The 15,530-nt window shown below is 39.2% G+C and overlaps 4 protein-coding genes across 4 annotated transcripts; 3 read left to right on the top strand and 1 right to left on the bottom strand.

The window, feature by feature from the left end:
- Positions 1-2,237: 2,237 nt before the first annotated feature.
- Positions 2,238-3,492, top strand: LOC119085379. Its single transcript, XM_037195765.1, has 2 exons — positions 2,238-2,412; positions 2,553-3,492. The coding sequence occupies exons 1-2, from the start codon at positions 2,276-2,278 to the stop codon at positions 3,439-3,441; spliced, it is 1,026 nt and encodes a 341-aa protein (XP_037051660.1). The 5' UTR covers positions 2,238-2,275; the 3' UTR covers positions 3,442-3,492.
- Positions 3,493-4,253: 761 nt separating this feature from the next.
- Positions 4,254-6,223, top strand: LOC119085378. The gene is made up of 3 exons (XM_037195764.1): positions 4,254-4,458; positions 4,517-4,606; positions 4,672-6,223. The coding sequence occupies exons 1-3, from the start codon at positions 4,435-4,437 to the stop codon at positions 6,160-6,162; spliced, it is 1,605 nt and encodes a 534-aa protein (XP_037051659.1). The 5' UTR covers positions 4,254-4,434; the 3' UTR covers positions 6,163-6,223.
- A 4,306-nt stretch (positions 6,224-10,529) lies between these two features.
- On the bottom strand, positions 10,530-11,398 carry LOC119085377 (guanine nucleotide-binding protein subunit gamma-1). The gene is made up of 2 exons (XM_037195763.1): positions 11,173-11,398; positions 10,530-11,102 (listed from the first exon to the last, which is right to left on the bottom strand). The coding sequence occupies exons 1-2, from the start codon at positions 11,221-11,223 to the stop codon at positions 10,941-10,943; spliced, it is 213 nt and encodes a 70-aa protein (XP_037051658.1). The 5' UTR covers positions 11,224-11,398; the 3' UTR covers positions 10,530-10,940.
- A 1,100-nt stretch (positions 11,399-12,498) lies between these two features.
- LOC119085375 (pre-mRNA-splicing factor syf1 homolog) lies at positions 12,499-15,493 on the top strand. Its single transcript, XM_037195757.1, has 4 exons — positions 12,499-12,666; positions 12,734-13,790; positions 13,866-14,613; positions 14,681-15,493. Exons 1-4 carry the CDS (start codon positions 12,646-12,648, stop codon positions 15,438-15,440), a joined length of 2,586 nt encoding a protein of 861 aa, XP_037051652.1. The 5' UTR covers positions 12,499-12,645; the 3' UTR covers positions 15,441-15,493.
- The last annotated feature ends 37 nt before the right edge of the window (positions 15,494-15,530 follow it).

The raw sequence follows: 15,530 nt of genomic DNA, 5'->3' as shown, positions 1-15,530 counted from the left end.
CCACTGGAAGTGACAGTGGACAGCCGAAACCGAATGCTTCTCAGGCCACTGTTATTGTCAGTGAACGACCGGAATCGAATGCGATTCTAGATCCAGTGGCTTTTTATGCAACAATGACTGACAGCGAACAGCCGAAATGGAATGTGATACCAGGTCCACTCACTTCTTTCGCTAGAACGCCTGCCAGCGAACAGCCGAAATTGAATGCCAGACCAGAGATAGTGGTATCTCATGCCACAATGACTGGAAGCGAACAGCCGAAATTGATTGCGCGACGAAATCCAGTGACTTCCAAGGCCACAGCAACTGCCAGTGAACGGTCGAAATCGAATGCGCGACGAAACGCAGTGGCTTCTAAAGCCGCTGTAAGTGCCAGTGGAAAACCGAAATCGAATGTATCACGGCACCCAATAGCTTCTAGAGCCACAGTAACTGTCAGTGCACAGTCGAAACCGAATACGCGACGAAACCCAGTGGCCTCTAAAGCCACTGTAAGTGCAAGTGGTCAGCCGAAATCGAATACAGAACATAAAGCAGTGGCTTCTCAGGCCACTGTTACTGTCAGTGAACAACCGGAATCGAATGTGATTCCAGATCCAGTGTCTTTTCATGCAACAATGACTGGCAGCGAACAGCCGAAATGGAATGCGAGACCAAAGCCAGTGGTATCTCATGCAACAATGACTGGAACCGAACAGCCGAAATTGATTGCACGACGAAATCCAGTGACCTCCAAGGCCACAGCAACTGCCAGTGAACGATCGAAATCGAATGCGCGACGAAACCCAGTGGCTTCTAAAGCCACTGAAAGTGCCACTGGACAACCGAAATCGAATGTGTCGAGTCAACCAATAGCTTCTAAAGCCACAGTAACTGCCAGTGCACAGCCAAAGCCGAATACGCGTGCCAGTGGACAGCCGAAATTAAATACAAACAAACCTGGTAAAAAAAATTGAAGAGAAATCTCAACGATCGAAATCAAGAGCTAAACAATAGAAGTGACATACCGTCTTCGTTATTTTATTTTAAACTATTTGATTCGGATTCTTTTAAATTTTCTTTTCCCATTTTTTTTTTCATTTTAACTTTTGTGCAAATGGTTTGGTTACTGAACTTTTCAGAGTTGTATAATAAATCTGTTGAACATTGAAAACTTGATTTTGTTTAGGTAACAGCAGTCGTCTGAGCTTAGAAAGAGCTGCTGGAGAATCAAATGAGCAGTATAAATTGATACAAGGCTCGGTTCGGTAATCAAGATCAAGACTCCTATGAAATCCCTTACGTAAAGTCTCTATCTTCCATGTATACCTCTGATCGTTGCAGCAAATAGTTCCATGCTTGACTCTTACCTTTATCCCTTTACATATACAATCCATTTTGCATTTTTTTAATTCTGCTCATTTTGTTGTTCATTTTTATTCCATCAACAACAACGATGTCAACATAACCAAAAATTCGATGACACGAATTCAATGCATTCAATGTCAATGAGTGCGTTTACATGTAATCATGCGAAAAAGCGCTGAAAGCATATTAGAACGATGTGCTTTTTAATCTGACATACGTTGTTTTTCACTATAAATAATTTGTGACAATACGCTGTTTTGGCTTAACAGGGCAGAACTAAAGTCCTTCTTTTAATTATAAAGGTCTGAACCCATTACTGTCTGTGTGCGATCAAGTCGGCACGAACGCGAACGCAGTTAATTTGTTGTCCAATCCTAACCGTCCACCAAGAAATGATGGGCGGTTATTGGTGTATACGGTAAACGGTCGTCGAATAATTCACTGCTACGATCCGTCTCACTTGATAAAAACAATGAGAAACAACCTCGAGACTAAGGATCTGGTTCATTATGTAGAACAGCGCTGGTGCAAGAACGATACAGAATCTGTCGGCTCTAAACAGATTGCTTCGTGGGATCATATTTATAAAATGTATCGAAAGGATTCGGAGACCCAAACCAGCATGCGGAAACTAGTGAAATTGACTGACGAGCACTTAGCACCAGTGAAATTAAAAATGAAAGTGTCGTTAGCAACGCAAATTTTCAGCAACGCGTGCGGCTCCGTTATGCTCGATTTTATTGAAGAAAATAAGTTGCCACAGGATTTTGCTGGTACAGCACAGCTGTTGTTTCTTATGAATGACATATTCGACAGCATGAATGGTTCCGAAAAGCAAGAGATAGAGAGTGATACGTTGAAAAGTGCTGTGAAAATGAATTCCATACATTTTTCATTCTGGAATCATGCACTAACAGTCTTGCCAAAAATGTATTTTATTGACAAGACGGATGGAAAAGTTAATAACAGATCATCGGTTTTGAAGAAACTCGAATCCACTCTCAGAGGCTATGTGGAATTTTCAACATCCTGCTTACAATTGGATGTTCCTCAAGTTTCAATAAGGTATTTTTGTATTTGATCTTATCGTAATTTGGTATTTTATTGACGGTTGATTTGAGTTTTTTTTACCCTAAATTACAATTAAATCGCCGATCTATTGTGCATAAATCCGAGGCAAGCTAAAGGAAATAAAATCTTTGCAGAGATACGAGCCAGGACGGACTTGAAAATTTTTTCGGATGTGTGAAGACATGTAATCAGGCGAACAAACCTACACCGCGAGAATATCGCACAAACTACGCAACCATGGTTATTAACAACATCACCGGTACGAATTCATTACATTCGAATTGTGAGCAAGACCAATCCGTTTCGATACTGCAACATATTCATGACTTCGTTGTCAGCTGCAACAAAGAACCGTCAGCTGTTGCAAGCAATGTCGACGAAATTATTGCGTTTGACCCAATCGAGAATTATTCATCTGATCATGAAAATTGCGACAATGACATGGAGGAAATGATTGTTTTTGAGCCGCGACATAACGATAACATAACTTTGGTTGAAAGCAAAGTTGCATCACACATGGCGAACTTTGACGATCTGATAGTGTTCGATCCTCAGCCCGAAAATGAGCTCGAAAGTTACTTCGAGATCGGATCCTTATCTCGAATTTCTGGTTCGATTTACCGAAAACTGATAAAGCCCATTCACTGCCAGAATTGTAAAAATGTCTTGCCAATGATAGAGACCAGTTTCATTGAGAATTGCACCAAAGTGTTTCGTCGCTTAAACTGTGCAATTCCGCATATCTGCTTCGAGACATCACTAAAAAAGAAACTGATCACAAACGTTGAGTCAATCGCAACAGATACTATGGGTTGTCCAGACCACGATTTGGAAATGACGCTAAAAATGAAGGAGTTATGTGTGTACGAGGCTATTACATCGTTTTGCTATGACATTAACCGGTATTTGTCAGGTAAGATCAATGTTTTGCCGATGGGTCATAATCACATCCAGGAACTCGCAATAATTCACAAACGAAAGACAAAAAAAATTGGGAAATATTCAGATATTTTTAACTCGTGATTGTAAACAGATTATTTAAATTCCATAATCGGATACAAACTTTTGAAATGGAATAAAATCGAATTTTTTAACAAAAAGTGTATGTTGTTTCTGAAGTCTACCTCGAGATTCCAGCCTAACCCTTGCAAAAAAAGCTACAGAAAGTGCCACTCTATTTGTTGTCCTCATCTCTCTTACTTTAATCTTTTGGGTCAATCATTACAGATACTATGAATTGACCAGACTTTACTAGTAAAAAAAAACAATAATAAAAAATATCGGCTCAACAATGATTTCTAGATATTTTTAATTCGCAATTGTAAACAGATTTATAAATTCCCCAGTTCACATTTGCTTGAAAAACTGTAAATGACGATTCGAATGACATCTGGTTTTTATAACAAGTTAAAGTTGCATTGAACGTGAACTACTAGACTCCACAGATTTTCGAAATTCTATGTTTCGTCTGATTCAATAGCACGATTCTATTTGCTCTCATTATTAAAAGAAAAACGTTTGAACAAATTTCAACATCGTAGTTCTACATTTTCAAACAATTTATCGCTGCAGAAACACAGGTTGAAAGAGTTTCTCATTAAAAGTAAGATCGATCTTTACTTCGCTATTTCAGTATATAATTAATCCGATGCTACCAATAATGCACATATTTATTTCATATGATTAACACTGAATCTCCGAAAAACATAAATATTATTCTGAGCATCATCACAACAACATTCAAAATTTTCAACAAAAAAAATTATTTTGGTGACATAATGTCAGTAGAATAATATAGGCAATCAGCTAACTTCATTGTGAATAGAATGGTATGAATAGCGTTCGGTTTTTCAACAAAGGACTGTCATGTGGGTGGCTCTTATTCAAATAGTGTTTGTCGGGATTGTTGTGTGTGGTTTATATCGTTGTAACAAATTCAATTCAAAGAAGTTCAAATCGGCTGTTAAAACTGGAATGATTTTTGGTGTTGACACAAAATTCAGACGGTAATTCATCATGGAAATCAATATAAATACGCAGGTGATGACAGCTAGCGCGACATTATTATCACAAATGCTAAATGTTTCCAATTGTTTAGACTGAGGCGCACGAGGAAAAAGCCTTTGTTTCTACGATGGCGGACGATGCTATTGATGCTGTCCGAAAACGAGTGATGAGTATTCCAGAGGTAAAAGAGACGACTAAATTGAAATTATTAAATTCTGAACGTGACACATGACTTTCGAATTGCAGTTACGGAGGCACATTTTCAATTTCTTACCGCTGGAGAGCATCAAAGCCTGCAGACTCGTTTGTCACGATTGGGATTCAACTGCTGGACCGTTGATGATAGCAACGTCACAAATACGATTCCGCAACTATCTTGATGAACCGGAACGGGCACGCTTACCCGACCAATTCATTAGAGATTTCTCAACCGGCTCATTGCTGGAGAAATGCGATAAATTTTGCTTCTACAGCCCCGAAAATTGGATCGAATACGACGATATGCTCAGCTTCATCGACCAATTCGGAGGCACCATGAAAGAGTTGACGATTTTTGGAACGTACATCCGAAACGCTCTTTACACACTGACCCAAAAAAATCTGATAAAATTGATTCCGTCGCAGTTGACCAAATTAGAAGTCGTGACGGATCGTGTCAAGACTAAGTTAATTGTTTCGATCGATCGATTGGAGAACATTAAGACATTACGATTGGGCGGTTGCATCCTGAAGATCATCGATGGCGCTGTCTGTGCTCCGGTTGAGCTTCGATTGAAAAACGTCTTTTTCCTACGAAATCGCAAAGATTTTCAGGAAACCGTGAAGCTGAACGAATTGTTTGACTTCCGTAATTTGAAGGACCTACATGTCGATTGCAGGGATACCGAAAATATCGAACTGAGTCTTTCGGATGGAGCTCTAAAGTTGAGCACACTGAACTTGAATCGAGTCAAAATACTGAATTGGGAATCGGCATGGACTGTGGGCAAACTTACGCTGTGTAAGAAAGCGAAAATTACTACGGCGTCTGGCATGAAGTATGAAGAGTTGGATTTCGCCGGATCTGTTCTGGATTTTGCAGCCCTGCCGGTAACAATAAAAAGCCTTGCAGTTAATCGATTAAATGCGAAGTTACTTCATATCGAGAGCGCTCAGAATTTGGTGAACCTAAAATGTTTGACTTTACATCGTAAGCGTTATTCACTGCTGACGGCTTTCCAAAACTGTGCAAATTTGACGCACTTGGATCTCTATCCAATGGATGAAGGCGATGTCGAGCTCGTAACCATCGACGTGAAACTCATTCCGAAAACTGTAAAAGTATTACGCTTACGCCATGACTGTGAATTGCTGGGAAAAATTGATTTTGAATTGGAAACCGTCATAATCGAACAAATATCATTCGACATTGCGTATGATTTTCTGGTGGAAAATTTGAACGTTAAAAATGCACTGCTTTACTGCAGTAACTTTACATTAGATGCAGACCATGGAACTGAAATCGACAAGGTCATCGAAGGGCTGACGTTGCAGCGTTTCATTGTTGGACCGTTCTTTCGATCGGAACCGGAACGATATGCGTTTTCATATTATCCGTTCCTTGAACGAGACATGGCGAAAGCTGACTTTTTCGTTAAAACGGACCAAGATGCTGCTGTGATCAAGAAACAAATAACTAAAACAGAATTTAATCGACTGGGAGACGCGTGGTGGACAAATGAGAGCATTTCGTTTTAAGACATAAATATTACTTGTACATCGAACTGTTGGAATTTTAATAAATAGAATGTCAAAATCACCCATTTTGTATCAATCAGTTAAAACGGAGTACATTGACCTGGCGGTTGGAACTGTGAAGGAAAATGTTAGAACTTAGACTCAAAGAATGTGATGATTGATTTCTCATTCTATGTACGTGTGTCCTCTAAAATGAATTTAAGACAGACTTGTGACTCACTATTTTCGACAATGCTGCTGTGAGTGAGACCCTTTTGTATCGATTCTCTCACTTTTACGCGCCGTTTCCTAAAAGCTTTAACCTATCTGTACTTATAAGTTATAAGTGTCACCATAGCACTGCTCCCAGCATGAACACTCAAAAATTTCATAGATTTATACTTGTGAGAAGTGTTTGAACTAACACAAAGCATGACTTCTGTCTTAAGGAAAGAAACGCTATGTCGATTCTGATATCATTCGTCTACAAATATTTGGTAACGCCCCAAAAATGTAGTGAGTGTAGGGCTTGACCAAAAGATATGGAATTGGCAAGAACAAGCATATCAAAATGAAAAAATTGACTGTATGAACATGCAGACTGAAAGACATGGTTAGACAGACATGTATGAATCAGTTTTATAAGACCCACACTTACAACTGGAAACATGCCTTCCAAAGGACTATAATATGTTGCCTTATTGGTCCCTAGAAGCAAAGTACAGCTAGAAGGCTAAACTACCGTCAAAAATTCCTCGATGCTTGTTTGGAAGATGATTTTCGCGAAGCTCTTCCCACATACATGAAATCTACGTAGTCGTGCAGGGTGTAGTTGGAGTACATTCGGGCTTGAAACTCACCTAAACAGAGCTATGAGCGAGGCTATGAGCAGTTGAAAATATTGACAAAACTTAACTACTTAGGCACGATGGATGTACCTAGTGAACAGTGCTTATTATTGGTAATTTTCACCCAGAATACAGCGAATTTCAATGATTTTGCGCTAACTGTGAATAATCGAAAAAAAAAAACAAATTTCCAGCGTTTTTTATGTTTTTCATAGCCAAATTCTAGCGTCCTTGCATCGTTTAAATTGCGTGTCGGAGCTATGTAATCTTATTTTTCTCTTAATTAGTCATGAAATAATTTTTGGTTTTTTATGTAAATTTTGTTTTTTTTTTTAAATAAGTCAAGTGGAAAACTGAATTACAGAAGTGTTTTTCAGAAATAAATGAATAAATAGACATATTACAAACTACCCGAAAATGCAATAACAAATTATCGACGTCTTCTCCATTCTAGAAGGCTCACTTCTACTAATCACATGCCTGCTTGGAATTTGCATCTCCCAGTTGTCATCTAGTACACCTCTTTTGAATTCCCGAAATTTTGAGCAAATTCATTTGACTTCGTACGGATCACTATAGATTACTCCTGCGATATTAAGGTTAATATTTACAGCCACGAGAATCGTATTGAACAAATTGATATACTTTGTATAATACAAGGTATAGTTGATGTTATCATTGTAATTTCCATAAATTTCTCATTTTTGAAAACGCTGGGAATTCCCAAATTATCAGTATGTCGACTTAAGAAATTAACGAGTTGGTGGGGGTAAAAGATGTATTAATGTGTTCTGTTCCACTTATGCATATTATTCAAATCGACTCGTGATTAACTTGTTTTCGCATTTTTTTCTTCGCGGTTATGGGATGCTTATCGTGCAATTAAACTGCAAAATTTCCTTTGGAACTGTGCTACTATATAAATCAAGTCAGACTTGCATATTCACAACAGTTCACGTTAAGTCTTGGATAATTAAGTTCGAAATTCGTGATTTCAACTCCTATTCTACTTTATATCAAAATGAAATTGAATCTTCTTGCCGTTGTATTCGTGGTTGCGTTAGTTATGGTCGCAGGTATTTCTTCTTCGATCTATTATTTAGAACTAATAACAAAGATCTGACTCTTTGACCAATAAACTATTACCTTAGTTGTGGACAATGTCAACGCCCAAGGAACCATAGTCGATGCGTGCAATGAAGTTTGTGGCCGAACTGCAGACGAGCGCAAAGAGTGTTGCCGTGCTCATGGTTACAGATTGAGTCGAAGATTCTCTTGTACGGCTAATGGGCAAATGATATGTTACTAAGCACTGCTAAAACACTGCGACGATCTTGCAAAACTGCTCCATGAACGTACTCGTGTGATGTTTTCTTTTCTTTCTAATTTTTAATTCAAATAAAATTGTTTGGCCGATGAAATTAATTGGTTTTTGTAGTCGTACTTTTAAGTCGCTGTGGGCCTCTCAATGTCTATGCCTATAGCAGAGTAATGTGAGCAGTGCACTTCAAACATGAGTGGTAGATAGGGTACTGAAACCGGAGAGAGTATAAAAAAAAAAGTTTGAATATTTCGTCTTTTACTTGCTAACCGTGTTATGGTCTAAGAATATATTTTCTTTTCGCCATAAACACATAGGGAACAAGAACACTTATTCGAGAGTTAGAAACTTGATTTCACCACGCGGTTCAGTTTCGTTCGAGATTCACGTACCGTTGAATCTCTACAAGATAAAAAGCCACCAAAAGTTGACAGAATTTATTCGGTCCTTATACAGGATTTTGTTGACAGTATCTCGTTCTAGGTTTCGAATTATTGATTGAAGAATCCAGTGTAGATTCAAGTCGTTGCGTTCTTAACCAGAACGTTTTTGCAAAGTAGATCACAATGGTTGCCCAAGAACTCATAGATTAGAAACCCACCACCAACTAACGAGATGGCGAAGGCAAGGGTGCCAGAGCACCGCATGACATTTCAGTCAATCAATAAACATTCAATATTCCGAAGGTACAAAACTTTATTTTACCTGGAAAACACACTAATTCCAGGGGTGGTGTTATCTAATACGCAGAAAAAATCAAAATCAAACTGCTAGTAGCATTGCAGTGCTTCAAGTCTTATGAAAAAGCAGAGTTTCTCAAACCTATTTCACCCCTTAATTCGATTTTTTAAGAGAGTTTGTTTGCTAGAGAGTGTATTGGCAGAACGTTATTCTATGCAAAAAGTTGTTCTACAGCGAGGGGGAAATTACTTTTTCATATAATCCTTGTCAAAAAATCAGTGATTTCCCTTTCGTTCTACAGTATATCTATAAAATCATTAAAATGCATTGGACAGAAAAATTATACCGCATTTTATCACAGCATAGCGGCTTAAAACTTGACTGAGGTCTTTTGTAGCCGCGATAATAAGATTTTGTTTTTACTTGAAATAGGTAACTGAAACTGGACAGTGTGTCTGTAAAACACTGTGAAAATCAACTTTATACAAAATAGTACTCTATAGTGTTTAAGGGAGAGAAGTGGCGAAACGACAACCTATTATTCTATCTCTGGACCTCTGTCAGATTCTTTTGTATTATTTTTGACAGCGGACCCCAAGTTGATTTTCCATCTCTATCTACTTAAACACTGTATTTGGCAGCAGTCGGATATGACCACTTTTGCTTGAAGTGCAATGGTCTGGCTACAATTTTCGATCGATAGGTCTTAAGTGTGTCCACACACACTCACTCTGGACAGCTCTTTGTTTGCGTAACAGTTCGTTTAAACAGTTCAAAAGATGAGCATTTTACATTGTAAACAACTGTCAAGTAAACGGAGTACTAAACGGTGAGCTTAAAACAGTATTAATTTGAAGTTGTGTCTCCGCTATCTCATATTTTATTAAGTGCATCTGTACGCTTCAAAGGTAAAACGAATTTATTAAAAAAATCAGTTCATCTTGGAGGCATATCATAGCACAAACTCCGACCCAATTGTTCTGAGATTCTTTATCCATTCTTCCTTTATAATTTAAGAAATGTCTAGTACAAATTATGAATTGGAAAGCATGAATTCGTCTACCCGGTCTTAGTTTATAACAGTCTAATGATTATTCGATAAAATTAGTTACTATTTGTCTCGCTAATGTAACTCCATTTAAATTAAAATAGAAATAGTTTGTGAAGTCCTAGACTTTTTTTCTTCGTGATTTATCCTCAGAACTCGTATCTGATAAATGAAATTAATCACCTTAAGTGAAGTGTAGAATGAATCGTTCGGCTCGGTTTAACTTGTTTGTCATTTTGAATAAGCCTTCCACTTAGGTACGTGTTTACATCAAAACTAATTTTATTTTCAAATAAACTTCATACATTTATCATAAATATAATTTTAGTAAATTTCAGTTTGTTTTTTGTTTACTTGTTTCGTATTAAATAATTTGTAGTTAGATGTGTGTGTACATAGAAAGTGCGCGTTAATCGAAAGATTTTTTGTTTTGTTTTAGAATTTATAATGCAAGTGTTTGCAATCGACACACAACCTTACAAAGTTTTGGTTTGTTTTCAAATTAAACTTTTTTCCTTCGCACTAAATTCCGTTCCAAATCGCTCTAAACATCATAATGACAGACTGAAGGTTCATTACATATATGACAATAAATCTAATTTCCATTTTAACCACTGGCTAAGTTCTATATTTATCTGTGTTCGGTTTTTTTTATATAAGCAACATCAATCAGAAGAAAGAAATCCCTCAGTTTCCACTAAATTTGAAAATTTTTGTTAGTTGGATTCAAATGAACAGAGAGAGAGAAATGAACGAAATTAAAATGGAAAGTGAACTGAATAAATTACATCTGCCCCATCGGACGGGCGCCCCCCCAAAAAACAAAGACATATACATAAAACATCCATGCTCTATCACTAACATTGTTGGTATTTGAAACTGAATGAATGACGCACTCCGATTATAGAACGGTACATGAACTCTTCTCGCGGAAGGGATTCACTTTCTGACTGGAAAAACCAACCAGCAAGCAATCCTCCTGTTCGTGCTCCGTCACGTATTTAACTATGTCGGCACAGGCTTGAGACACTGGTAAGCGTTGACTGGAAGCTTCGCGTCTAAGCTGAATGGAGAAAAAAAATCGGTTTTTTCTCTCTCTCAAGTTTCAGTTGAAAAATTCACCATCACTTTACCTGATCGACGATGGACCGCTGTTGTTGTAAATTTGTAGCAATCAGATCCATAACGGCAGTTTCCGATAAGCCTATGGTGATGGATTTTGCGGAAATTTTGAGGAACTGAATTAATTTTGTTGAGTAATTTAAGTTGCGAAAAGCTACAGCGCGAAATCACACCCTTTTTTCTCTAAAAATTGTTGACAGTTGACATGAAAAATTCACAAGATGTCTGCTTTGTGGTCCGGTCACAATTTATTTACAATTAAATCGTCATTCCCAGCAGCTAAAATGTCGCATAAATTCTTCTTCTTCTTCTTCTTCTTCTTCATTTTCAGCCTATCCACTGCTGGATATAGGCCTCCCCTAACTCCTTCCACTTCAAAATGCAATTGTTGCCTGCTATTCTCTTCCATTTGCCCACCACTCTGGTTGTCTACCTCTAGGACTTGTTGTAGATGATCTACAGTTCAATTTTGGTCCAACGTTCATCTGTCATTCTCGCTATGTGTCGTGAGAGACTATTCTTTCCAACGACTTTTGTTGGATGTCTAATCCATTGATTTGTCATCTTGACTCTGAGCCTGAGCGTAATTCCAAGCATACCTCGTATCATGGCTCTTTTTGATTTCACGACTTTCGTTTTGGATAAATTCATTCTAAGACCAACTTTGCTTGCCTTGAATGATTTGATTGTTATAACATTCTAGGTCTGTTCCAATGTCGTTGAAAATGTCAATCGTGCGTCATCCACAGTTAAGGCAGTTAAGCCGGTTAAGCCCAAGGTAAATATAGTGAGGAGGTAATGCCATCCAGACGCGCGGTGTAGCACATAAGTTCGATACCACTGACATCTTTTTTTAAATGGTTGACTATGATTTACTTGTGTTTTCACAAAATATTTTCGCTATCTCACAACAGATGGCTCGAGTTTCCATTCCTTTTTTTGTTTTTAACGAAGGAAATAGATGGCGTGTGTATCGAACTTTCGTGTCACCGCACATCTGATTGGATTATATGTGGCATTACCTCTTCACTATATTTACCTTGGTTAAGCCCAAGGCTTGAGTTAAGCCAACACAACCTCACTTTAATTTTGTAACGAAATAATTTGTTTAAGGCTATGTTGCTTCTGTGGATTATGCTAGGCTGTGTTTTGGCCTGTCAAAATTCGTTTTTACCGTTCGACATAACAGATCTATAGGTTTCTTCCAAGGCCGTTCAAAATATCAACAGAGAAGCCAACACAACCTCACTTTGAAGTTTTAACGAACCAATTTGTTTAAGTTGCGGTCATGTTTGCTTCTGTGGATGACGGTCTGTTGTTTTCGGTCTGTCGTACGATGGAAGAAACCTATTGGCTGGGAAAATTATAAACTTCTTTAAGTGTGACAGGTGTGACATTTGTCATTCGGTCTGCGGTGTGTATCTTCCAAACGTTTTTTAAATTTTTCTGGTTAGTTCATCGGTACAAAGTGTTCCAATCGCAAAATGATAACCGATCTAGATTTCGTAAGTAAAATTGAAATATTGGACGCCTTGAGCACGGTAATTAATCTCGTATTTGCACTTATTTCAGCCGGAGGAAGACATACCCTACGAGGAAGAGATACTTCGAAATGCGTACTCCGTCAAACACTGGCTTCGTTACATTGAACACAAAAAGAACGCTCCCAAGAACGGTGTTAACATTGTGTACGAACGAGCTCTGAAAGAACTGCCCGGATCCTACAAATTGTGGTACAATTATCTGCGTGTGCGAAGGAAACAAGTTCGCGGCAAATGCATCACCGACCATCAGTACGAGCAGGTAAATAATGCATTCGAACGTGCCTTGGTGTTTATGCATAAAATGCCACGAATCTGGATGGACTATTGCTCGTTTATGACGACACAATGCAAAATTACCCGTTCCCGACACATATTCGACCGTGCGTTGAGAGCGCTGCCCATCACTCAACATCATCGCATCTGGCCGCTGTATTTGAACTATCTGAAAGCTTTCGACATCCCGGAAACGGCAGTGCGGGTCTATCGTCGATACTTGAAATTGTTTCCCGAAGATGCTGAGGAATACATTGAGTATTTGACCGAAGTGGGTAAATTGGATGAGGCGGCACAACAGTTGGCCAATGTTGTAGACAACGAGAATTTCGTCTCAAAACATGGCAAATCCAATCATCAGCTGTGGAACGAATTGTGCGAATTGATTTCAAAGAATCCGGACAAAGTTCATTCGCTGAATGTCGACGCAATCATTCGAGGTGGATTGCGACGTTACACGGATCAATTGGGACACCTGTGGAATTCGCTGGCTGATTATTATGTTCGTAGTGGATTGTTCGATCGAGCACGGGATATCTATGAAGAGGCCATACAAACGGTCACCACTGTCAGGGACTTTACGCAGGTCTTTGATGCATATGCACAATTCGAAGAGTTGAGTTTGAGTAAAAAAATGGAGGATGCAGCGAAGGAAGAGGACGTACCAGAGGAAGTCGAAGTTGATATCGAGTTACGATTAGCACGTTTCGAATATCTGATGGAGAGACGATTGTTGCTGCTGAACAGTGTGCTGTTAAGACAAAATCCCCATAATGTACCCGAATGGCACAAACGCGTGCAATTGTATGAAGGTGAGTTCCGTTTCTGGGAGATCTGCGGTGGTATTTTGAACACAGAATTAAATACATTTTTCGACTGATTCACAGGCAAGCCACACGACATCATAAATACATACACCGAAGCCGTGCAGACTGTCCAACCGAAACTTGCCGTTGGCAAGTTACATACACTGTGGGTGGAATTCGCAAAGTTTTATGAGAAAAATGATCAATTGGACGACGCGCGAGTTGTCTTTGAAAAAGCTACACAAATCGAATACATGAAAGTGGACGATCTGGCGGCTGCATGGTGTGAATGGGCTGAAATGGAAATTCGTCAGGATAATTACGAATTTGCACTGAAACTAATGCAGAAGGCCACAGCCATGCCGAAACGGAAGGCTGCTTATCACGACGACAATGAAACCGTTCAGATGCGAGTCTATAAATCGCTGAAGCTTTGGTCAATGTATGCGGATCTGGAAGAGAGTTTCGGTACCTTTAAGACGTGTAAGGCGGTGTACGATCGCATACTGGACTTGAAGATTTGTACGCCACAAATTATAATTAACTACGGTCTGTTCCTGGAAGAGCATAACTACTTTGAGGAGGCATTCCGTGCGTACGAGAAAGGCATTTCGCTGTTTAAATGGCCCAATGTTTTCGACATTTGGAACACTTACTTGACCAAGTTTCTGAAGCGTTATCAAGGAGCTAAATTGGAACGTGCCAGAGATTTGTTCGAACAGTGCCTGGAGAATTGTCCCCCTGATTTGGCCAAATGTTTCTATTTGTTGTATGCCAAACTGGAAGAGGAACACGGGCTGGCCAGACATGCAATGGCCGTGTATGAACGGTAAGCTAAATATCTTTATTCTCTCTCGATCGAGTAAAATGATAAAAATTTTCTTTAATCCTTCCAGCGCCACAACCGCTGTCAAACCAGAAGAAATGTTCGACATGTTCAACATTTACATCAAAAAGGCTGCCGAAATTTACGGTCTTCCGCGAACCCGCCAAATTTACGAAAAAGCCATCGAATGCCTGCCGGAAGAGAAATCGCGTGAAATGTGTACTCGTTTCTCCGAAATGGAAACGAAATTGGGCGAAATCGATCGAGCCCGCGCGATCTATGCTCATTGCAGTCAAATGTGTGATCCGAGAATCACTTCCGATTTCTGGCAAGCATGGAAGGACTTTGAAATCCGGCATGGCAACGAGGACACGATGAGAGAAATGCTGCGAATCAAACGAAGTGTTCAAGCCACTTACAACACTCAAGTCAACATGATGGCAGCACAGATGATGAATTCGGGTGTGGGTGGAACGGTTGCCGACTTAGCACCAGGTGTAAAGGATGGCATGCGTTTGTTGGAAGCGAAAGCTGCTTCGATGGCCGTCAATAACATGCCACCACCGGCGGTACCAGCTGCCAAAGGTGGAAGCAACATCATGTTCGTTCGGGGAGAGACTCAAGGACTGCCCGATAAGGCGAAAGTGTCGAATCCGGATGAGATTGATATTGATGACGAGAGTGACGGTGATGACGACGATGGAATGGATGGTGACGAAGAGGAGGATGTGATGAAGAAAATTCAGATTGAGACGAAAATGGTGCCCAGTAAAGTGTTTGGAGGATTGAAGAAGAAGGACGACAATGCGGATGAAGATGAGGAAGATTGAATGACGTGTACACATTGAGTTGATGCATTAAAAGGTAAAGGAATTTTACAGAATTTTCTCTTTTTCTAAGTGAGTCCTGTGGATCCTGTA

Source organism: Bradysia coprophila, unplaced genomic scaffold, assembly GCF_014529535.1.
Source record: "Bradysia coprophila strain Holo2 unplaced genomic scaffold, BU_Bcop_v1 contig_94, whole genome shotgun sequence".
Classification (NCBI taxonomy): domain Eukaryota; kingdom Metazoa; phylum Arthropoda; class Insecta; order Diptera; family Sciaridae; genus Bradysia; species Bradysia coprophila.
This window is presented reverse-complemented; position numbering and strand designations above follow the sequence as displayed.

Excerpts from the sequence above, each read along its gene's own strand:
- LOC119085379 (XM_037195765.1), top strand. The coding sequence starts at position 2,276 with ATGTATTTTATTGACAAGACGGATGGAAAAGTTAATAACAGATCATCG. Across the intron at positions 2,413-2,552 it reads GTTCCTCAAGTTTCAATAAG|AGATACGAGCCAGGACGGAC; the intron begins GTATTTTTGTAT and ends AAATCTTTGCAG.
- LOC119085377 (XM_037195763.1), bottom strand. The coding sequence starts at position 11,223 with ATGGATCTGATTGCTACAAATTTACAACAACAGCGGTCCATCGTCGAT. Across the intron at positions 11,103-11,172 it reads AGCGGTCCATCGTCGATCAG|CTTAGACGCGAAGCTTCCAG; the intron begins GTAAAGTGATGG and ends TTCTCCATTCAG.
- LOC119085375 (XM_037195757.1), top strand. The coding sequence starts at position 12,646 with ATGATAACCGATCTAGATTTC. Across the intron at positions 13,791-13,865 it reads ACGCGTGCAATTGTATGAAG|GCAAGCCACACGACATCATA; the intron begins GTGAGTTCCGTT and ends ACTGATTCACAG. Across the intron at positions 14,614-14,680 it reads GCAATGGCCGTGTATGAACG|CGCCACAACCGCTGTCAAAC; the intron begins GTAAGCTAAATA and ends TAATCCTTCCAG.
- LOC119085378 (XM_037195764.1), top strand. The coding sequence starts at position 4,435 with ATGGAAATCAATATAAATACGCAG. Across the intron at positions 4,459-4,516 it reads AAATCAATATAAATACGCAG|ACTGAGGCGCACGAGGAAAA; the intron begins GTGATGACAGCT and ends CCAATTGTTTAG. Across the intron at positions 4,607-4,671 it reads GAGTGATGAGTATTCCAGAG|TTACGGAGGCACATTTTCAA; the intron begins GTAAAAGAGACG and ends TTCGAATTGCAG.